Source organism: Cherax quadricarinatus, chromosome 1, assembly GCF_038502225.1.
Source record: "Cherax quadricarinatus isolate ZL_2023a chromosome 1, ASM3850222v1, whole genome shotgun sequence".
NCBI classification, from domain to species: domain Eukaryota; kingdom Metazoa; phylum Arthropoda; class Malacostraca; order Decapoda; family Parastacidae; genus Cherax; species Cherax quadricarinatus.
The window spans coordinates 48,023,552-48,047,113 of NC_091292.1; the positions used below are offsets into that span (position 1 = coordinate 48,023,552).

Below are 23,562 nucleotides of genomic sequence, written 5' to 3' on the forward strand. Positions count from 1 at the left end.
ACTACTACTACTACCACCTCTACTACTACCTCTACTACTACCTCTACTACTACTACTACTACTACCTCTACCCACGCGTCACCTCACCTGACTCCTGCCACTATATATATAAATGTTTTCTTAGTTTCCTCTGTATTAGGACTGAAGAAGCCACTCGTGGCGAAACGTTTCCTTTAATAAATGTCCTGAACTGTACATAAGTGTCTTTTTCCACATACAGATGTATGTATGTGTATGTATTATGTTCGCCAAGACCATAGTCCTGGCACGGGTCCCAATCTTGCGATGACCCGTCTCTGGCTCCCGATGGAGAAAGGTTTCCACAATGATGCGACGCATGCCGCTCAAGCGCCCCTCTGGTCAGTTCAACTGGTGCATCTCATAAGCGACACCATATGTAACTATGGACACTAGCGAGGAGGAGGATATGTCATTATTACAGGTAACAGCTTGTCTGGTTCGTTGACCCCATGATACACTAGTGTGGCCGCAGTCATCTCTGGGTCCTCTTCGGGAGGGAATATCACCCCTAGTTGCCTGCGGAGTGTCTCAGTAGCTTCGCACTCTAGAAGATAGTGTGTTAGGGGCCGCTGGACAACGTGCTGACAGTACTGGCACATCTCCTCCTCAGCCTTGTCTACCATCATCTTGGCTGTGGGAAAGCCCAAACGAAGCCGATGGATGGCGGTACACTGCGCTCTGGACCAGCTTCTATCATATGGAGGGGGTTCTCCCTGAGTCGCTGCTCGGTACCACTGTTGAGATGGGGTATCACCTAAGACCTCCCCCATAAGTTTCGTGGCTCTGGCAGCCACCAGTTTGGTCTGTCGTAGGCTGATTGGGACAGTAATCCCAACATGTGGATAGTCTGTTGCTGCCTTGGCTGCATCATCTGCCGCCTCATTTCCCCGGATGCCAGCATGGCTGGGGATCCAGTTCAATGTCGATCTATTACCCTGAACTTCTAAGGCTGTCATTATGCTCAGGATCGATGTGATGAGGTGAACATTATCCTGTGGTTGAGGATGGGAGAGGGCATTGATTGCAGAGGTGGAATCAACATGTATGACAGGTCGGAGTCGATGTCGTAGGGCATGTGACAATGCCTGCTGAATCGCCACCAGCTCAGCTTGAAGGATCGTGCAGTGGTCAGGGAGTCGCCAGCCTTGTGTGTGACCATTGTGGTACAGTCCAGCTGCTGCTCTCTTCCTGTCAGGGTCGACAGAACCATCTGTGAAATGCACTGCACATGTGCCTCCCTCTGCCAGTGCCATGCTTGTCTCAGCATGATTGCTGAGGGTGTCTTGACTGCAGAGACACTTAGAGATGGGTAGCTGCATGATGAAAACATCGGCTGGATCTGGGCGCCAGGGAGGTGGTGGATGGTACCCAGCAACAGGAAGGTCACAACTCTTCTCACAGAGCAGCTGTACAGGCAGCAGCTTCCGCCCAGCAGCACAAAACGAACGAATCCAGGAGTAGTCCGTGAAGAGTGTGGGATCTTGTGACATGGTTGTTAATATCCGTCTCCTTAGTGGGGTACCTTGCTGCCGGTGCAGAATCGTGGCCACTTTGCAGGCGTTTATGTATCTTACTCTGTCAGCCAAGGAAGGAAGCCGGGCCTCAGATCTGAGACATACTGTGTTGGTCCAGATGGGGGCACCAAGCATAGTTCTTATCGCCTGGTTTTGTACGACCTCCACCCTTTGCCTGCTCTGCGGGAAGAGATGAGCTAAAGCCGGTGCACCGTAGTCAATGAGCGAGCGTATAGCTTGTATATAGTACAAGCGAAGTACATCTTTGCTTGCCCCTGCACGGTGCCTCGTCATGGCTCTCATGGCGTTGAGTCTGAGTAGAGCACGTGACCTGACATACTCGGCCTGTTTCTGAAAGGTCAGCTTTTTATCAATGTAGATTCCCAAGTACAGGTAGGAGCCTGTCCACTCAAGTTCTATATCCTGAATACGTAATCTATTCACAGGATCTGGTCCCTTGAACATCATTGCAAGAGATTTCTCGGCCGAGATCTTGAGGCCTAGTTCCTTGCAAGACTGCGTAATTAGGTCCAAAGCTCTCTGAGCCTGTCGTTCTAAATTGCCTTTCCCATTCACTACTAGTGCAAGATCATCAGCATAGCTGAGGAGCTGTGTACCACTATGAAAGGGAAGGCTCACAAGTTCCTGCATAAGGATGTTAAACAGGGTAGGACTGAGCACACCTCCTTGTGGCGTACCGTTTTCCAGGGTTTTAAAGGAAGAGTAGTGTCCCTGAAAGCTGACACAGGCCTGCCTGCCCCTAAGGTAGGACTCTATCCAGGCCAGGAGGCGTCCTTTGATTCCCTTCCGAGCTAGTATTGCCAGAATTGCTGTGGGGCTGGCTAGCTCAAATGCCTTCTCAAGGTCGAGGTAGACGACGATACTAGGTTTTTTGTTGCTATCAGCAATCTGGCTTAGTAGAGTGGTTATGCACTCTGCTGTTCCCACTCCTTTGGTGAAGCCAAATATGTGATGATGAGAGGGTCCAAGTTTCCATAGGAGGCGGTTTAACACCATCCTCTCAGCAGTCTTGGCTAAGCAGCTGGTCAGCGATATGGGTCTCATACTGCCTGGGTCCTTGGGCTTTGGAATTGGTACGATTGTAGCTTTCTTCCAAGCTGCTGGGAGTGTCCTGGCCCTCCACGACTTGTTAATGACGTCTAGTATGGCCTCCCATCCACTCTGCCCAGCCCGTGCAATCATGGAGTACGTCACACCATCGATGCCCGGGGCAGTGTCACCTGTGTTCTTAATGGCACGTCGGAGTTCCAAGTCCGTGAGGTCTACATCAGTCACATCTTCCGACTCACATGCAGCTTGTATCGTTAGCTGGCGCTGTGGCAGAAGATCCGTCTGTATATTCCGGATGTCCTGTGGGAGCTGAGTGGAGGCTCCCCTGGAAGTGAAAAGCTCCACTAGTTTCTCTGCTTCCTGGGATGGGTTCGGGTGTGCTGGTGGCCTCGGCTTGCTCTTGCCAGTTGCTATGTTGAGCTTGCCCCATATCTCAGATAAGGTGGTGTGATGCCCGAATGTTGAGCACCACTCCAGCCATTTCTCAGTTTTTACTCTGAGAGAGATTCTGCGGGCATGCTGCACAATGGCTCTCAGAGTATTCCTGTTCTCTGCCGTAGGGTTACGCCTGTATAGCTTCCTAAAAGAGTTGATGCGGTGGTTCTGCTCCCGCACCTCGTCGTTGTAGAACCACCAGTCTCTTTTGTGAGTGCGTCCTGCGGACTTCTTTGGAATTGCGCACTCTGCTGCCTGGATGAGAACAGTGATTAGCTCCTGTTCAGCCGTATCACAGTCTTCAGATAGAGAGTATGTGGACCACCAGTTATGAAGATAATCCTGGAACACCTTCCAGTTGGCCCTCTTTACGTCCCATCTAGGAGGCAGCACAACTGTGGGAGGCCTGTTGATGTTGAAGGTGGTGATCACTGCAAAGTGGTCACTGACAAGGTGAGGATGAGTTTCCCATGTGGCTCCTGCTGCGAGTTGTCTTGACCCGAAGGTAAGGTCGAGGCAGCCACCCAACAGGTGTGTGGGGTCTCCATTGTTTAGCAACTTTACCTCTGGAATATCGTGTAGGAGCATTGCTATATGTCTGCCAGCAGCATTGGTTGCTGAGTGAGAGTGCAGAATAGGGTGATGTGCGTTGAAATCTCCACCCACAATAATACACTCAGTGCGTGCTAGTGCGAGGAGCTCTGCAATGTCGAGGGTGTGTCTTGGGTTCTTGTAGATGTTATAGATGGTAATGGGCGCCCCAGGTATGTGCACAAGGATGGCCTGTACCTCGACATCCTCCCCACAGTCCACAGGGTTGGCTATAACCTCGTGAGGTATTGTATTGGATACAAATACAGCTGTGCCTCTGCAGTGAATGCCCGGGTCCATGTGCCGAAAATACCCAGCAAAACCGGGTAGTCTTGGGCACATAGTCGGGACAGTCAGAGTTTCTTGTAGCAAGACGATGTCAACCCGATCCCGAATTACTGCCTCCAGCAAGAGGTGCTGTTTGCCCCTCAGGCCCTGAATGTTCCATTGTAGGACCTTGAGGGTGTGATTTGGCACAGAGGTTATTCCATCGCTGTTGTTTCCTGAGCTGGAGACTGAGTCCTGCCCGCTCTGAGAACCTGCAAATTCATGGCATCCACTGTCTCCTCTTCGGTCAGAAAGCACACTCTCAGGAGAGTACTGACCATCTGCCGGAATGCGCTCTGTTGTTCCGTGGAGTTGATTGTGTTGCAAATAAGATCCGTGAACACCTTGATGAGTGCTACGAGATCCTCCCTGGTGAGGGCCTGCTTTGGAGATGGGTTCGAAACAGTGGATATTATCTGGGCTGTTGTGGTCTGTAGGGACTGCTGAGGGTTGGATTTCTTTATTGTATGCACCGTGGTCTGTTGCTGTATACCGGGTTGAGTAGCCGGGATCTGCTGGTGAGGTGCCAGTTGAGTCTGCAAAGCGCCTGTGCCGGGTAAGGAGTGCCTGCGTTGTCGTGCTATGGCCGGTGGGGGCTCGTTTAGTGCAGCCTGCTGATCGCATTGACCCGATGCACCCTGTTTACAGCATAGGAACGAACGAACGAAAGTTCAGGTAAGATCCCAAATGGGATGAGCGGGGAAGACGGGACAGACGAAGAATAGTGCTGGAGAGGAGTGTTCTTAGTCGTAGAAATAGAGCCAGGGCTTAACCCAGCAGCAAAGGCGATCGTGGGACAGATATTGAAAAGAGAAATTCCGGTTCTTCTGTTGGGACTCCGGTGGGGTGAGCTGGGAGTAAGGGACTTGCGACCTTTAGAGCTAGAGAGGAGTGCAGAACTGAGTCATGTCTTAACCCAAAAAAGCTAAGGCGAACGTGGGTCAGAGAATGGTACCTGTCTTAGAAGGTACCTGTCAGCGGATCCAAGGTTATTTGTAAGTAGGGTTAGGAGCAGGATCATGCAAGGAGTAGAAAAGGTTGTGTTGGTTTGTGGGTCTGCGAATGTCTTCGTCAAGGAGAGAGGTCCAGTAGTCATGTCGTGTCTCAAGTTTGTCTATCTGTCTGTCACTGAGCCTCTTCCAGTACAGATTCAGCGCAGGGACGTCTAACTGGGCATGGAGAGACTCGCTTGTGGCGAAGTCCTCCCATCTGACATCAAGCACCCAGCGCAGCGCCTTGTTCTGGACACGCTGCAGTTTAAGTAAGTTTGTTTTTGCTGCAAGAGAGAGGGCTAGAGGAGAGTAAGTTATCAGAGGACGTATTAGGGATTTGTAGAGGTGTAGTTTGGTGCGTTGAGAGGCATGTTTCAGCTTGTAGAGGCCCGCAAGGGCCTTACTAGCTATTGCATGCCTTGAGTGAATGTGTCCGTGTAAACGAAGAAGGTAGTCAAGATTAACGCCAAGGACAGTGACAGATTGTGTGATAGGGAAGTAAGTGCGGGTGTCAGCTGTTCTGAGTTCGACAGGTAATGGAGGATCACGTTTCCTGTAGTTAAAATACGTAATGCTGGATTTTGCTGCATTGGTTTTGATCCTCCATTTTTGTTCCCAGATGGCTATCCTGTCAACCTCATTTTGTGTTTTGTGTGTGAGTGTATCTATATTGGCATGAGTGATAAGTTGTGTAATGTCGTCTGCATAGGCTAGTGTGATGGAGTTGTGGTATATAGGTGTTGGAATGTCGTTAGTGTATAAAATGTAGAGGGTAGGGGAAAGGACAGATCCCTGGGGTACTCCAGCATTTAGTGTGAAGTAGTCAGAGTAACAGCCTTGGAATTTGATTCTCATGGTACGGCCGTCTAGGAAGTTGCAGAGGAGTTTACGAGTATTGAGAGGCAGGTTGAAGTTAGTGCAGAGTTTGTACTTGAGCCCCTCGTGCCACACAGTGTCAAAAGCTTTTTCAACGTCTTTTGCAACCAGGGCTGTCCTGTTTCTTTGTTTTGTGTTTATGTGGATGTAGTTGAGAATGATGTTAATGGCATCCTGTGTGGATCTGTGTGTTCTGAAGCCAAACTGGCCATCTGAAAGTAGAGAATTATGTTCCAGGTATCTGCGAAGGCGATGATTAATGAGTTTTTCAAAGAGTTTTCCTAAAGTTTCGAGGAGGCTGATAGGGCGATAGTTTCTAGGGTCAGAGTGGTCTTTATTGGGTTTAGGAAGGAGGATAGCAGTAGCAGCTTTGAAGAGGGAAGGGAAGTATCCAGAGGCAAGGGAGGCATTGAGGAGGTTTGTGTAGGCAGTAATGATAGAGTCAGGAAGGTGTTTCAGGATAATATGGTTTAGGCCAGAGGCACCAGGAGCCTTTGGAGGAAGGTGTCTGAGGAGAGTTTTAATGTCTGTGTTGGTGAAAGGAGTGTCGAGTTCTTGGGAGGAGGTAAGAGTGTCTAGATGTATGTGGCTGTCTGGTGTTGTTTCTTGTGTGTGTGCAGTGTTCCAGTGTTCTATGTTCTGAATGTGTTGAATAACGTTAGGGTGAGGTGGGTGAGCGTGGAAGATGTTCTCCCAGATGTGTTTGAAGATGTTGGTAGCAGCCTGTGGGTCTGAGATGTGTGTGTTGTTGTGGGTGATGTGTTTGAATTTGTTGGTGGGAGTAGTGCCTCTGATTTTTTTGATAAAGTTCCAGAAGGCTTTAGTGTTTTTAACACGCTGCCTGTCCGCTTGTTGTATTAGTCGTGACCAGTGATTGTTGTGGTCTTGGTCTAGGCTGTGTAAAATGTTGTTTCTAAGGTAAGTGAGATCTAATCGGACTTGATTAAATCTATGTGTGTTGTAGAGGAAGCGGTTGTGGTAGCAGATAATTAGTCTTCTTGTTCTGAGTGACGGTTTGAAGGAATAACGAGTGGTGTGAGTTTTCTTTGGTATTGCGATGTTGGCTGCTTGTGTAATGGTGTCCTGGATGAGATCAAGTTGAGTATCGATGTCAGAGATAGGTTTGTTGTTGTAGTCATAGGTGAGGTTAATATTGTCTATGTGTTGTTTGAAAGCATCCCAGTCAGCGTTCTTGTAGGAGAATGAAGGTGTGGTTGGAATGAGGATAGGGTTGGAGGAGATGTGTAAGATGACTGGGATGTGATCAGAGCCTGTAATAGGGCCAGGTGAGATGTAATGTTGAAATAGAGAGCTGGCTCGGTTTGCCAGAATGATGTCTGGTTTGCCTTGGCCCGTGTGGTTGAAGAAGGTATTGAAGTCTGGGCCAAGATGAATTAGGTGTTTATGGTTTGTGAAGTTGAGTAATTGGTGACCAAGTTGGTTGTTACTGGTGTGATGAAAGGCAGTGTGTTTGGCATTCATGTCAGCTAGTAGGTAAGTTGGTGTGTTGGTGTAGTTGAAGACTAAGGAGAGGTCGTGTATGTTGAGAGTAGTGTTTGGGCGAGCATAGGTGGTGAAAAAGATAAAGGGGCCAAGGTGGGTGTGTATTCTGACCGCAAGACAGTGTTGGTGAATAAAAGGGATTGGGAGAAATTCATGTTTTATGTTGGAATTGACAAGGATGGCAACCCCATCGTGGGGATCATAGGGGGACTGTAGTGCAGTATAACCATAATGGCGGATACATTGAGGGGCTTTGAGGCAGGTACTGTTTAGCAAAACAATATCTGGCCTCTCTGCTTCAAGGAGCTCGGCCAGTAGGTGTCTAATTGTAAAGTAAGAACGTACGTTGAACTGAATCGCCTTAAACGTGATTTAATGGTTTCGTCTTAGCAAAGTTAATGTCGGGGGAGGAGTTTGGATTAAAGCCCGTGATAGTGGTGCCATCAGTGGATGTGTGTTTGTAGGTGCTACGGACCCGTTTCCTGGAGGGGGAGGAAGAGATGGATCTGTTTTTATGTTCTTTGGTCTGTCCGTTAGAAGTTGGGGTAGGTTTAGGTTTGAGTGGATTTTGTCTGGAGGAGGTGGAGTTGGACCTGGATGAGGTTTTGGTTGTGGTGGAGTGGGCGAAGGTGGATGCAGAGGAAGTGGAAGTTTTGGTAAGCTGTGAGGAAGTGGAAGCTTTGGAAGGGGATGAAGTGGGTAAGGAAGTGGGGGGAGGGGTGGTCGTAGCAGTAGCAGTAGGGGTGTTGGTGGGAGGTGTAGAAGTAGTGAAGAGAGGTAGTGGAGGAGGAGAGCTGGTGGGAGTAGGAAGTGGGGGGGTGGGAGAGAGGAAGGAGGGAGAGGTTGTAGGAGGCTTGGAAGAGAAGCAGGAAGGAGGGATAATTAAAGAGGGAAGATTGTTAGCAGACAAGATTAGGTTAAGGACATGTGAGTAGTCTGATTGGTAAGCTTGTGAGATTACCATCGCAGAGTGGGCAGCAGTGGCAAGTTGACAGTTAGTTTTGTAGTCTAGTGTGGGTGTAGAAGGAGAAGTGCTTGTAGTCTGTGTGTTGGTGTTTGATGTGTGTAGAGTAGAAGAGGTAGACCAAGTGCGTGGGGAGGCCCAGGCATTGGGGGTAGGGGAGGGAGGTGTGGAAGGGGAGGGAGGTAAGGAAGGGGAGGGAGGAGCAGGGAAGGGGTTGGGTAGGGAGGGAGGTTGGTTTGCTCTGAGGGAGGAGAGAATGTGCTTTCTAGAAGGGCAGGAATTTGCAACTGCAGTGTGTGACCCGCCGCAGTTAGAACATTTAAGGGGGAGGTTGCAAGTATTCCAGAAGTGGCCAGTTGCTGAACATCTGGAGCAGACTTGTGTAGATGTGCATGTGTTTTTGTCGTGGCCGAATTTGTAGCATTTAAGACATTGTGTGATTGGGTGGAAGTTCGGAGTGAAGAGGTCCAAATAATGGTGAAGCCTGCGTTGAGAAGTTTTTGTCTGGTATCGCTTGAGGTGTACGCTTCGTAGGAATGTTTGTCAAGAAGGAGTTTGAAGCCTGAGTTGGTTTTGAAGACTTTAAGTTGAGGTGCACCAGTGATCTGATATAATAAATTTTCCGGACAGATAGTGGCATCAGGATTAGAAAATTTGAGGTTTAGCGAGAAGGAATTGGATTTAGTAGAAGCAGAGGCAGGTGTGGGAGGTTGGGGGAGAGTGGAAGGGGGGTGGGAGGTGGAAGGCAACGAAGGCATCGTCTAATTACGAAAAGATGTAATTGGAGGTGACAATCGGCCAAAAAGTGAGAGTACTCAGCTAGGCAAGTACGTGTAAGTAGACACACGTACTTGCCTGGCGCAGGACACTGAGGAGGTGAACTGTAGCTTGATGGAGCACTGTATATCCTGAGTGGTGGCGAGACTGGCTGTATGGCGTGCAGTCAACAGGCGAAGAGAATTCAGGCAGCAAGAGGCTTCCTGCCCTTCGGTCGGCAACCACCGACGCACCAATCCTGATGGTGGAGAGGAAGACGAAGGTCCAGCAAGCACTACTCAAAGCACTACTCAACACGGGGTAATTTCGAGAGAGGCGAGATCGTCGATGTGTTAGGTAAGCACACGTCACCACTCGAGCTAAGTCGCTCCTCCCACTCATGTACTTATCCAACCTAAATTTGAAACTACCCAAAGTCCTAGCCTCAATAACCCAACTAGGTAGACTGTTCCACTCATCAACTACCCTATTTCCAAACCAATACTTTCCTATGTCCTTTCTAAATCTAAACTTATCTAATTTAAATCCATTACTGCGGGTTCTCTCTTGGAGAGATATCCTCAAGACCTTGTTAATATCCCCTTTATTAATACCTATGGTAATATAAACACAAATGCAGTATAATGTGATCCTTTATTGACTACGTTTCGCCCACACAGTGGGCTTTTTCAAGTCACAAACAGAACTGTTTGTGACTTGAAAAAGCCCACTGTGTGGGCGAAACGTAGTCAATAAAGGATCACATTATACTGCATTTGTGTTTATATTACCATTGTGTCGGTATTTTATACCATTTATTTCCATTAATACCTATCTTCCACTTATACACTTCGATCAGGTCTCCCCTCATTCTTCGTCTAACAAGTGAATGTAACTTAAGAGTCTTCAATCTTTCTTCATAAGGAAGATTTCTAATGCTATGTATTAATTTAGACATCCTACGCTGAATGTTTTCTAACGAATTTATGTCCATTCTGTAATATGGAGACCAGAATTGAGCTGCATAATCTAGGTGAGGCCTTACTAATGATGTATAAAGCTGCAGTATGACCTCTGGACTTCTGTTGCTTACACTTCTTGATATAAATCCCAGTAATCTATTTGCCTTATTACGTACGCTTAGGCATTGCTGTCTTGATTTAAGGTTGCTGCTTACCATAATCCCCAAGTCCTTTTCGCAATCTGTATGGTTAAGTTGTAATAAAGTTGGTAGAATTACCGACAATATGAAAAGTAAAAGGACACAAGTGCAACTAATGTGACATTTATTGTGGCAACGTTTCGCTCTCCAGGAGCTTTATCAAGCCATTACAAACAATACATGGACACAGAGGGTATATAAAGGCTCAGAGTGAGGTGAATACTAGTGAGGTACCATTCCGATGTTCACTAGTGGTAGTAGTAGTAGTAGTAGTAGTGGTAGTGACAAAAGCAATTAATTCGTACATGAGTAAAAGGATATAAAAGCTATTACTTGGGTAACATAAAAATAGGTTGGACAAATATAAACTGGAATGAGGCAGGTTGTTTCAGTGTTCACTCTCTGTGCTTTGTGTAGTATAACAGGAGAGACTATGTGATGGCAGGGTTTACTGTTTTCAGGAGGATTCTTGCTAAGACTTCGGAGATGGTGAAGCTGCCGTTGTTTTGTTTAATTGTATTGGAAACAGCGATCAGTGCTGATTCAAGGCACTTGCGTGTGCGGAAATTAGTTTCTTTTATCACTAATTGGGCGTCTCTGAATTTCATAAGATGATTGGTGGAATTTCGGTGTTGTACACAGGCGTTGTTTAAGTTGTCGTTCCTACATGCGTATATGTGTTCATTGAGGCGGGTGTCGAGGTTTCTTGCTGTTTCACCTACGTAGATCTTGTCACAGCCTCCACAGGGTATAGTGTAAACTCCTGCATTGACTGGTTCGTGGTGCTTGGGTTTTGTCCTGGTTAGATCCTTTATTGAAGTGGTAGAAGCGATGGCGACTCTGGTGTTAGCTTGTGAAAGTACTTTTGAGACGTTTAGTGCAACCTGGCTGTTGGGAAGAATTATAACTTTGTTGGGAGCGGTGTTGATGCGTGGAGAATTGATGATCTGAAGAGCTCTTTTCTTGCAGTCTTTGATGAAAAAAGAAGGAAATTGTAACTCAGTGAATGTTTGGTGAATGTAAGTACATTCCTCGTCAAGAAACTCAGGACTACAAATTCGGTATGCTCTTAGGAAAAACCCGATGATGATGCCTCTTTTGGTCTTGGTATCTTGACTGGAATAGAAGTGTGTGAGATCATTTTTATTGGTGGGTTTCCGATAAACTTGAAATCTTAGGTTGTTGTCTACTTTGTGAATGAGGACGTCGAGGAAAGGTAGCTTGTCATTGGACTCTTCTTCTAGTGTAAACTGAATCGCTGGTTCAACTGCGTTGAGCCTTGCCTGAAGATCCCGTACATCAAAACGTTTTGGAGTTATTACGAGGACATCGTCCACGTAACGTAACCAAGTGACCAGCACACATGTATGGTTTACCCAAGACCCATAAACACAATATTCCTCTCAGACCAATCACGTCAGGAATAGGCAGTGCTCCACACAAACTAGCCGGAGTTCTTGCCAAACATCTTTCCTGCCTTCTGGGGACCATCAGCCCCGCTCATCTTAAACACTCAGGCGACCTTCTCAACCGTCTCCATCCGTAACAAGAAACTAAGCAGTTTGGATGTGACTTCCCTCTTCACAAAAGTACCTACCAAAAAAGCCATCGAGGTTCTACGACGTAAAGTCAACCAGGACCTTAATCTTCCTTTACCTCCCGGAGATTTTGTTGACTTGATTGAACTCTGTGTTAACTTCAACTGTTTTTCCTTCAATAACAAGCTCTACAAACAAACCTACGGCATGGGAATGGGGTCCCCAATAAGTGCCGTCCTAGCCAACTTATACATGGAACACCTTGAGTCCGAACACTTCGCCAACATCATCCCTTCAAGCGTCACTTGGTTACGTTACGTGGACGATGTCCTCGTAATAACTCCAAAACGTTTTGATGTACGGGATCTTCAGGCAAGGCTCAACGCAGTTGAACCAGCGATTCAGTTTACACTAGAAGAAGAGTCCAATGACAAGCTACCTTTCCTCGACGTCCTCATTCACAAAGTAGACAACAACCTAAGATTTCAAGTTTATCGGAAACCCACCAATAAAAATGATCTCACACACTTCTATTCCAGTCAAGATACCAAGACCAAAAGAGGCATCATCATCGGGTTTTTCCTAAGAGCATACCGAATTTGTAGTCCTGAGTTTCTTGACGAGGAATGTACTTACATTCACCAAACATTCACTGAGTTACAATTTCCTTCTTTTTTCATCAAAGACTGCAAGAAAAGAGCTCTTCAGATCATCAATTCTCCACGCATCAACACCGCTCCCAACAAAGTTATAATTCTTCCCAACAGCCAGGTTGCACTAAACGTCTCAAAAGTACTTTCACAAGCTAACACCAGAGTCGCCATCGCTTCTACCACTTCAATAAAGGATCTAACCAGGACAAAACCCAAGCACCACGAACCAGTCAATGCAGGAGTTTACACTATACCCTGTGGAGGCTGTGACAAGATCTACGTAGGTGAAACAGCAAGAAACCTCGACACCCGCCTCAATGAACACATATACGCATGTAGGAACGACAACTTAAACAACGCCTGTGTACAACACCGAAATTCCACCAATCATCTTATGAAATTCAGAGACGCCCAATTAGTGATAAAAGAAACTAATTTCCGCACACGCAAGTGCCTTGAATCAGCACTGATCGCTGTTTCCAATACAATTAAACAAAACAACGGCAGCTTCACCATCTCCGAAGTCTTAGCAAGAATTGTGAATTACGGTGATAAACTTGATAAACTACAGAAACTCAAGACTTATCGCCACAGAAGACAACACCCAATACCGAAGAATTCTGGAATCATCACTTATTTCTATATCCGACAACTTCAACCAGAATAGTGGCTTCTATAACATAGCTGAACCACTTGCCAAGAAACTTCTTCATCGCTATCCCACATAAGAACACTGTAGAAGGTCTGCTCACAAACTTGTCCAGTCTCCTTTCCAAGCTACCCAAGTTTTTAGACTCTACAACCCAACTCGGTACATCATCAGATGCAGCATTCTTCACCTGACCTCAGCCGGACTATAAATACTCGCGTTCCTTCCACCCCAGGTAGTTCTGTTTGTGACTTGAAAAAGCCCACTGTGTGGGCGAAACGTAGTCAATAAAGGATCACATTATACTGCATTTGTGTTTATATTGCCATTGTGTCGGTATTTTATACCATTTATTTCCACGCCACTTGTTACTGATCCCCACTCGGATTTAACCCCATTTATGGACACTCTTTGCTTCCTGTCTGTGAGCCATGATTCGATCCACGAGAGCACCCTTCCCCCAATGCCATGAGCTGCTACTTTCTTCAACAGTCTTTGGTGAGGAACTCTATCAAATGCCTTACTAAAATCTAAGTAAATAATATCAAATTCTTTATCGTGGTCAACAGCCTCAAAAGCTTTAGTGAAGAAAGTTAATAAATTAGTTAGACAGGACCGGCCTCTTGTGAATCCATGCTGAGTATCTTTAATCAAGCTATGCTTATCGAGATGGCTTCTTATAATCTCAGCTATAATTGACTCTAGTAATTTGCCTACAATTGAGGTCAGGCTTATTGGGCGGTAATTTGACGGTAACGACTTGTCCCCTGTTTTAAAAATAGGAATTACATTAGCCATCTTCCACATATCAGACACTGCACCTTTGAAGATTGAGACACTTATGCAGCATATGGGAATCTTTATTCAGGAAACGTTTCGCCACACAGTGGCTTCATCAGTCCAATACAAAGAGGAAGGCGTAAGGAGAGGAGGAGAATGAGGTAATCAGTCCCTCAACCTGGAGTCGATGTGTTCAGTCCATCAATCAATTCTACAAGATTGATGGACTGAACACATCGACTCCAGGTTGAGGGACTGATTACCTCATTCTCCTCCTCTCCTTACGCCTTCCTCTTTGTATTGGACTGATGAAGCCACTGTGTGGCGAAACGTTTCCTGAATAAAGATTCCCATATGCTGCATAAGTGTCTCAATCTTCAACTTGTCGGTTTTTCAAACCATTCATCACACACTGCACCTGTTTGAAGAGATAAATTAAAAATATTAGTTAATGGTTCACAGACTTCCATTTTGCATTCCTTAAGAACCCTTGAAAAAACCTCATCAGGACCCGGTGACTTATTTTGCTTCAGTCGGTCTATCTGCTTCACAACCATTTCACTAGTGACTGTGATGTTACATAATTTATCTTCTTCTGATCCACTATAAAAATTAATTACCGGAATATTATTAGTGTCTTCCTGTGTAAAAACCGAGAGAAAATAATTATTTAAAATCGAGCACATTTCATTCTCTTTGTCAGTAAGATGCCCATAGTTATTTTTAAGGGGACCTATCTTATCTCTGACTTTTGTTCTATATACCTGGAAAAAACTTTTTGGGTTAGTTTTAGAATCCCTAGCAACTTTAATTTCATAGTCCCTTTTAGCTTTTCTTATCCCCTTTTTAATGTCCCTCTTAATGTCAATATACTGATTCATAAGATGACCCTCGCCTCTTTTGATACGCCTATAAATTCCTTTCTTATGCCCTAGTAGATATTTCAGCCTATTATTCATCCATTTTGGGTCATTTCTATTTGATCTAATTTCCTTATAAGGGATAAACGTTCTTTGAGCAGCATGTATTGTGTTCAGAAAACTGTCATATTGATAGCTCTCTTCGTTACCCCAGTCAACAGATGATAAGTGTTCTCTAAGCCCATCGTAATCTGCTAAGCGAAAATCTGGGACTGTTACTGAGTTATCCCTACTATCATACTTCCATTCAATTCTAAATGTAATTGATTTGTGGTCGCTAGCACCCAGTTCCTCTGAAACTTCTAAATTATTAACAAGGGATTCATTGTTTGCCAGAACTAAGTCAAGCAGGTTATTTCCCCTTGTAGGTTCTGTCACAAACTGCTTCAAAAAACAATCCTGAACTACTTCTAAGAAATCGTATGATTCTAAATTCCCAGTCAAGAAATTCCAATCAATATGACTAAAGTTAAAGTCTCCTAGAATTACTACATTATCGTGCCTTGTGGCCCTAACAATTTCCTCCCATAGTAGTCTCCCTTGGTCTCTATCTAAATTTGGGGGACGGTATATCACACCTAAAATGAATTTTTCATGCCCCTCTGAAAATTCTATCCAAACAGACTCTGTATGTGTTACTTCAGACTTAATACCCGTTTTTATGCAACAGTTCAAGCGATCTCGGATATACAATGCCACCCCACCCCCCTTCCCGACACTTCTATCTACTTGGAACAATTTAAAACCCTGAATGTGACATTCTGCAGGCATGTCCCGACTTTTTGAGTTAAACCACGTCTCAGTAATGACAAATACATCTATGTTACCTGCACTAGCAACTAGTCTCAACTCGTCCATCTTATTCCTAGCACTGCGACTGTTTGTGTAATATATACTTAAGGACCCTCCACTCTCTTTACCCTTCCTGCTCCTTTCTGTTATTCCACTAAACTTATTACTGTCCTTGTCAATTAGTGCCACTGGCTTTCCAATATCCACCTCATTTTGCCTATTACTAGTTCTCCTAGTACTCATGTTACTACCCTGCGACTTCACAGTTTTCCCGCCAAAACCCATACCACTAACTATTCCTAGTTTAAAGACCTAACAGCTCCCTCCACTGCGTTGGCCAGTGCTCCCACCCCTCACCTAGATAAGTGAACCCCATCCCTGGCATACATGTCATTTCTGCCATAGAAAAGGTCCCAGTTGTCAATGAATGTTACCGCATTTTCCTTACAGTACTTGTCCAGCCAGCAATTGACACCAATTGCTCTGGACAACCATTCATTTCCAACTCCTCTCCTTGGCAAAATGCCACATATGACAGGTTTCCCACCCTTCCTCCTAATTATCTCTATTGCTGACCTATACCTGCTAATCAGGTCCTCACTCCTACGTCTGCCAACATCGTTGCCTCCAGCACTGAGACAGATAATAGGATTGCTCCCATTACCTCTCATGATGTCATCCAGACGGCTAACAATATCCTTCATCCCAGCCCCAGGAAAACACACTCTCTGCCTCCTACTCCTATCCTTCAAACAGAATGCCCTATCCATGTACCTAATCTGGCTATCCCCAACAACAACAATGTTTTTACCTTCCTTGGCGTCGTCCGTCGTGATGCTCCGAGTAGTCGACTCACATTCGCCAGGTAATAACACCACTTGTAGAATTCGTCAAGACGTTCTCGATGGTCTTCGTTGGGGTTTCTAGGGATGTCTTACTCACGTCTGCCAATGCTTCTTTGGTGCTCGTTGTGGCATTCCCAGCAGAACACTCACATTCGTCAGGTAGCACCGAGAATGAGTTGGAAGTTTCCACGGTAGTCTTCTGGTTTCTCGTTGTTTCCGCCTCTCCAACCGTTTTCTTGATCTTCAGCTTGGTTCCATGTTGCCCGGCCACTGACCAAGCTCCCCTCTTAACCTGGGGACTCACAACAGGAGGATTACTACGAATCCTCTTGTTCTCCTCCGTTAATCGCCGTATCTCCAGTTTAGCAACTCTGAGTTCTTCTCTCAGCTGCTGGTAAAGCTGCTCAAGAGAGGGCATCCTGGTTCAGATTCACAGAGAGCACACAAATAGGTCTTCACAGAGCTAAGTACACGTCACCACTGAGCTAAGTACACGTCACCACTCCAGCTAAGTACACGTCACCACTGTAAAGTAAAAGGACACAAGTGCAACTAATGTGACATTTATTGTGGCAACGTTTCGCTCTCCAGGAGCTTTATCAAGCCATTACAAACAATACATGGACACAGAGGGTATATAAAGGCGGTGCAATACTAGTGAGGTAAGATTTCGATGTTCACTAGTGGTGGTAGTAGTAGTAGTAGTAACAAAAATAATACAATAAGGAAGAGCAATTAATTCGTACATGAGTAAAAGGATATAAAAGCTATTACTTGGGTAACATAAAAATAGGTTGGACAAATATAGACTGGAAATAGGCAGGTTTTTTTCAGTGTTCACTCTCTGTAATGTGCTTTGTGTAGTATAACAGGAGAGACTATGTGATGGCAGGGTTTTCTGTTTTCAGGAGGATTCTTGCTAAGACTTCGGAGATGGTGAAGCTGCCGTTGTTTTGTTTAATTGTATTGTTTAATTGTATCCTACCTATCTTCGTGTCATCGGCGAATTTGCTCATATCACTAGTAATTCCTTCATCAAGATCATTGATATATATTATAAACAACAACGGGCCCAAGACTGATCCCTGTGGAACGCCACTTGTTACTGATCCCCACTTATCCAACCTAAATTTGAAACTACCCAAAGTCCCAGCCTCAATAACCCAACTAGGTAGACTGTTCCACTGTTACACTCAGATATTGCTTCCTCACACTCAGTAAGTCCATTACCTGCTCACACTCAGTGTTAGTATTACCTGCTCACACTCAGTGTTAATATTACCTGCTCACATTCAGTGTTAATGTTACCTGCTTACACTCGTGATCGCTTACCATTATCCGCTCACATGTATTAAATGCTTAATGTGTTATGTTTACAGGTTATCAACGAGAGCTATTGTACCGGAGACGTGATGGCTCCTACAGCGCCTTCGGCAACGCTGATGATTCTGGCTCCACTTGGCTCTCGGCCTTTGTTCTAAAGTCCTTCGCTCAGGCTCAGGAATTCATTTTGGTGAGTTAACATTTGTTTTACACGTTTAAAACATAACAACCGGGTTCAGAAACTTTTGAAGTCGCATATTCGAAGAATCATGTTATTAAATGGAAGCTCAGAAGCGATGAACAAATTACCTCTCAGTACTGTCATATTGCAAAGAATGTTGAATGAACACGATAGAGCACAGTGTTTCTGATCATTGAAGGAGTTAGTGGAACTAAGGACAACTTGATGTATATGGAAGGTAAAAATGCTGTGAAGATCAAATTGATATTAGGAAAAACTTTAGTCATGCTCAGGGTAGTAAGACAATGAAGTAAATTGGATGGAGATGAATGTTATACATTTTTATACAAGATAAATGATCTGGATAAAAGCAGTTATTCTACCATCGATCGCTAACACTTCCAGTTTTATCTGCGAAATATTCTGCGAGAGTTGAATAACAGATATAGGCCTTTCGTTTTGCAACTGAACACATGATCAGGAGCTTGCAGAATTGGAGAGAAAAGCAGAAATTCCAAAAAAATACGTTCAGAGGAAGCTTACATGAGGTTGGAGGAAGGCAGGAGGCGATAAGTGCCACAGACATACCAATCCCCAGTGCCTAGTGCCCCATGCCAGAAAGACTGAATATTAAAACATTAGAAGACAGCCAGCCCACAAGCACTGATATTGTAGTAATAACCTCACGAACCGAATATTAGTGACATGATAATTATCGAAAGTATGACCGAATTTTTGAAGCAAAAAATGAAACCTTGAAAAAATAATGAAATGAATCTACACGAATATTTTGTAACTTGCCACATTAGATGGAGAGAGATTTTTTGTAACAGTAGTGAGGAGGGAAACATGGATCACCAATGTTCTAACTCAATGTTGTTAAATATTTATATCAAAAGTAGTTGAATGAATAATTTCCTCTCGAGTCAGTCATCCTCCCATCTCAAACAACGAACTGCAGGACTCCTACTATGTGCCTATTATCTGCAATATTTTTAATTCCACAATATAATATTATTAGCGGTGTTTGTGAGTGGTAAATCGTGTGTCTACTCCCGCCACACCTGAAGTACACCAACTGTACACAACCTCTGTTGTTTGTCACTCCACACTGAACACTGAAACTTAACTTTAATATTACATAAGAACATTACGTAAGTCCTATACAGATTCATCAGTTCTTGCTCAAATGTTTGTAAAACCAAATCTTAAATCCAAGGAATTAGCATCACTAAGCTAAATATCCTGTTCTAGGAGACGGTTAACGTAGATTATTGTTCTATTCTTCTGAACTAACACCTTAAAGAAGAACTAACAACTTAAACTATTTGTTTATGGGGTCAATATTAAAATACGCCCTAGCCTGGTGGCTAAAGCTCTCGCTTCATATGGCGAGGGTCTTGGTTCGATTCCCAGCGAGGGTAGAAACATTGGGCGTGTTTCTTTACACGGGATGTGTATGTTCACCTATTAGTAAAATGGGTACCTGGATGCTAGTCTACTGGTGTGGGTCGCATCCTGGGACGAAAGTGAGCTAATTTGCTCGAAATGCTCTGCATAACAAGGGGGTTTCTATGTAGTAGTATGTCAGTGATGTCAGCTAGGACTGTATACCTTGTACTTGTAGTAAATAAATATTATTATTATTATTATTATTATTATTATTATTATTATTATTATTATTATTATTATTATTATTATTATGGAAATTACCAATATTTTGTTAAGACCGAGCTTGTCTTAACCATCCAATGCGCTGTGTAACCCTTGCGGTTTAGCGCTTCTCTTGATAATAATAATAATAATAATAATAATAATAATAATAATAATAATAATAATAATAATAATAATAATAATTAAGCATGCAACTCTTGCAGCAAACTTGACTGATGTATGATGATTATAGACCTGTCATCATAACAGTTCCTTTACAATATATTCCATCACCTTTTTAAATAAATTGTATTGTTTTATAATATTGGATATATCCGACTGGTAATTAATGGCTTCATTCATAAATCTCCTTTTATATAGACACCGACAATTAATTAATTACCGGCAATTAATTTTTCAACCAATCACCATCACCGTTACAAGCTGCGCTAATACATTAATGAAGATAATAATTATGTCGTCCATTTCTGAGGTCGCTACAGTGTACTGTTCCTGGCATATTATTAGTGGTTGGGAGTTCTCAGGTGTTTTGGAGTGAATAACACACAAAGGTTGGTGCTGACACCTATGATTTTTTGAGTGTTTGAGTGGGTGCTACCGTGTTTAATTTACACTTGCTGAACACCACAAATGAGGTAGTTGAAGTTCTATCAATAAAGATCGAGAACCAAAACCTAGTCATAGTGGTTGTATATAAGCCACCAGATGCAACCTCCCAACAGTTCAAGGAACAACAAGGAAATGAGTGAAATACTGAAATCCCAGTACGAATGTGTGTTTAGTGAACCACTAATCAGTCTGAGGATCAACTACCCAAATGATTTCTTTATGAATGAGCCTCAAAACTCCATAAATGTATGCCAGATTTCCGACATTACCCTAACTCCGATAGACTTTGAAAAAGCCATTGACAACATGCCCATGCATTCAGCTCCAGGCCCAGACTCGTGAAACTCTATATTCATTAGGAACTTCAAGAAACTCCTCTCACGTGCCCTAAGTACACTATGGAGGAGGATCTTGGACATGGGTGAAATTCCACAGTTACTTAAAGCAGCGGATTAGCCCCACTCCATAAAGATGGCAGCAAAGCATTAGCTAAGAACTTTAGACCAATAGCTCAAACGTCCCACATCATAAAAATCTTTGAAAGAGTGCTAAGAAGCAGGATTGCAAATCACCTGGATTCCGAAAAACTGCACAATCCAGGGCAACATGGGTTCAGGGCAGGTCGCTCCTGCCTCTCACAACTACTGGATCACTATGATATGGCCTTGAATGCACTGGAAGAAAATCAGAATGCAGATGTAATATACACAGACTTTGTAAAAGCGTTTGAAAAGTGCGATGATGGCGTAATAGCGCACAAAATACGTGCTAAAAGAATAACTGGGAAAGTGGGGAGATGGATCTTCAACTTCCTAACAAATAAAACACAAAGAGTAGTGGTTAACAGAGTTAAATCGGAGGCTGCCGTAATGAAAAGCTCTGTTCCACAAGGCACAGTACTCGCCCCCATCCTATTCCTCATTCTCGTATCAGACATAGACAGAGATATACACCACAGCACCGTATCATCCTTTGCAGATGATACAAGGATCTGCACGAGACTGTCATCTATCGAGGACACGGTTAACCTCCAAGAAGATGTAAACAAAGTTTTTCAGTGGGCAACGGAAAACTGGAGGACATAATAACTAGAACAGAGTATACTACAGACTCTGGCCATACAATAGAACGGAAAAAATAATGTAAGGGACCTAGGAGTAGTAATGTCTGAGGATCTCACTTTCAAGGATCACAACAGTGCCACGATCGCACGTGCAAAGAAACTGATAGGATGGATAATGAGAACATTCAAAACGAGAGATGCCAAGCCAATGATGATCCTTTTCAAATCACTTGTTCTCTCTAGGCTGGAATACTGCTGTACATTAACATCTCCATTCAAAGCAGGTGAAATTGCAAATCTAGAGAGTGTACAGAGATCCTTTACTGCATGTATAAGTTCTGTCAAGCACCTTAACTACTGGAAACGCTTGGAAGCACTTGACTTGTACTCGTTGGAACGCAGTAGAGAGATATATATCATAATCTACACTTGGAAAATCCTGGAAGGAATTGTCCCGAATCTGCACCCAGAAATCACTCCCTACGAAAGTAAAAGACTGGGCAGGCGATGCAAAATACCCCCAACTAAAAGTAGGGGCGCCATTGGTACACTAAGAGAAAACACCATAAGTGTCCGGGGCCCAAGACTGTTCAACAGCCTCCTATCAAGCATTAGGGGAATTGCCAATAAGCCCCTGGCTGCCTTCAAGAGAGAGCTGGACAGATACCTAAAGTCAGTGCCGGATCAGCCGGGCTGTAGTTCGTACGTTGGACTGCGATAGGCCAGCAGTAACAGCCTGGTTGATCAGGCCCTGATCTACCGGGAGGCCTGGTCGTGGACCCGGCCGCGGGGGCGTCGATCCCCGGAATAACCTCCAGGTAACCTCCAGGCAGGTAGACCACATGTATATGTTCACCTTGCGAGATAACGAACCAAGTTCTGTTAATGTTGATATGCAACATTGTTGCTCCAGAAGGCAGTTCACAGAACGTTCGAGAGAAATATCATGTTTTTTTTCTGAACTTTATCTTTCCGATCAAAATCCTGTATAGTAAAGGTTTTATGGATAATTTCAGATTGACAACAAGGACTTGAACCAAACCAGCACTTGGCTCCAGAAACAACAAGGAAGTGACGGTTGTTTCAACAGTGTTGGTAAGCTCTTCCACAAGGCAATGCAGGTGAGTGTGTTTTTGATGATTTCACTTATGTTATTAGAATCACCACAGTGATATAGAACCTGTAACACTGAGGTGTGTCACACATCCTGTACAAACAGAATGGGAAGAAATGAGCCTAGTATCTTTAGCAAAAGTAGGAGACAGTAGCTAACCCTGTGCTTCTAACCTCTGGGAACAAGTCATGTGACATAAGTGATATTTAATACAATAGTGGATCATTTACAGACAGAATGCAGCTAACGTGAACAACCTTCTAACTAATTAAGTAAAAGGAACGAATCCCTGATTTTGTCAACTGGTGTCGCTGAACATTTCAGAATATTCAGGAAAAACTCAATTAATATGTCTGTGTGAATTCTCCAATATAGGCTTCTCTTTCTTAAAATAACTTGGCAAACTCTGATTATTATCATTATTATCCTTATCGTTATAATATTACTAGCAACCTAATTCAGTAAACTACTAAACTAGTTGCAATCACCATGTTGCAATCAACTGTGTAACTTGTACTGCTGTACCTAGACGGGTTAGGACTTAAATAGGACATTCTACATTTCTTTTGGGTTATCCTAGGATAACCCAGGATAGTGCAGGATTGCTCCTTATGCCAGGAGGTTTCGTGGTTTTTCAGTTATGTTCAACCAGAGTCTGCAAACTGAACATCATGGTACACCCGTCGTGAGCGTCGATATATATAACATCTTGTTAATAAGTCCGTCGCTATGTCAATATTTAATATGTTAGGTCTGCCAATGACCGTCGGTTTAACATATTCTGCTACTACTGCATACAGGTAACGTAATGCTACAGGTGCTCTAGATGTTGTGCTGCAATACAGGCTGCAACTTGAGCGATGTAACATCTGTAGTAAGTAAGTAGGTATGTGGGTTCATTTAGGTATGGGGGCACATGTGCAATCATCCTAGGATAGCCCAAAAGAAATTTAGAGAGACCTATTGAGGTCTTAACCGTCTAGGCACAGTGGTACAAGGTACACCAGGTACACAAAGGTGGTTGTAACATGTGATTGCAACTAGTTTAGTGGTCTAATGAGTCAGATTGTTTGGTAATATTATAATGATGATAATAATAATGATATTAGTGGATGATAGTTGATAACAATGATAGGAATGGCATTAAAATTAAGAATAACCTAGTTATTAAAAGAAAGCCTGAATACGAGAATTTACGCACTCATATTA

At 43.9% G+C, this 23,562-nt stretch overlaps 1 protein-coding gene across 1 annotated transcript in view; it reads left to right on the top strand.

Annotated features, from left to right (window-relative positions):
* LOC128685349 (pregnancy zone protein-like) overlaps window positions 1-23,562 on the top strand; it is a 503,287-nt gene that overhangs the window by 417,221 nt on the left and 62,504 nt on the right. The window contains exons 21-22 of the mRNA XM_070082129.1: window positions 17,769-17,902; window positions 22,256-22,360. Coding sequence (XP_069938230.1) covers window positions 17,769-17,902; window positions 22,256-22,360 — 239 coding nt within the window. The remainder of the gene's footprint in view (window positions 1-17,768; window positions 17,903-22,255; window positions 22,361-23,562) is intronic.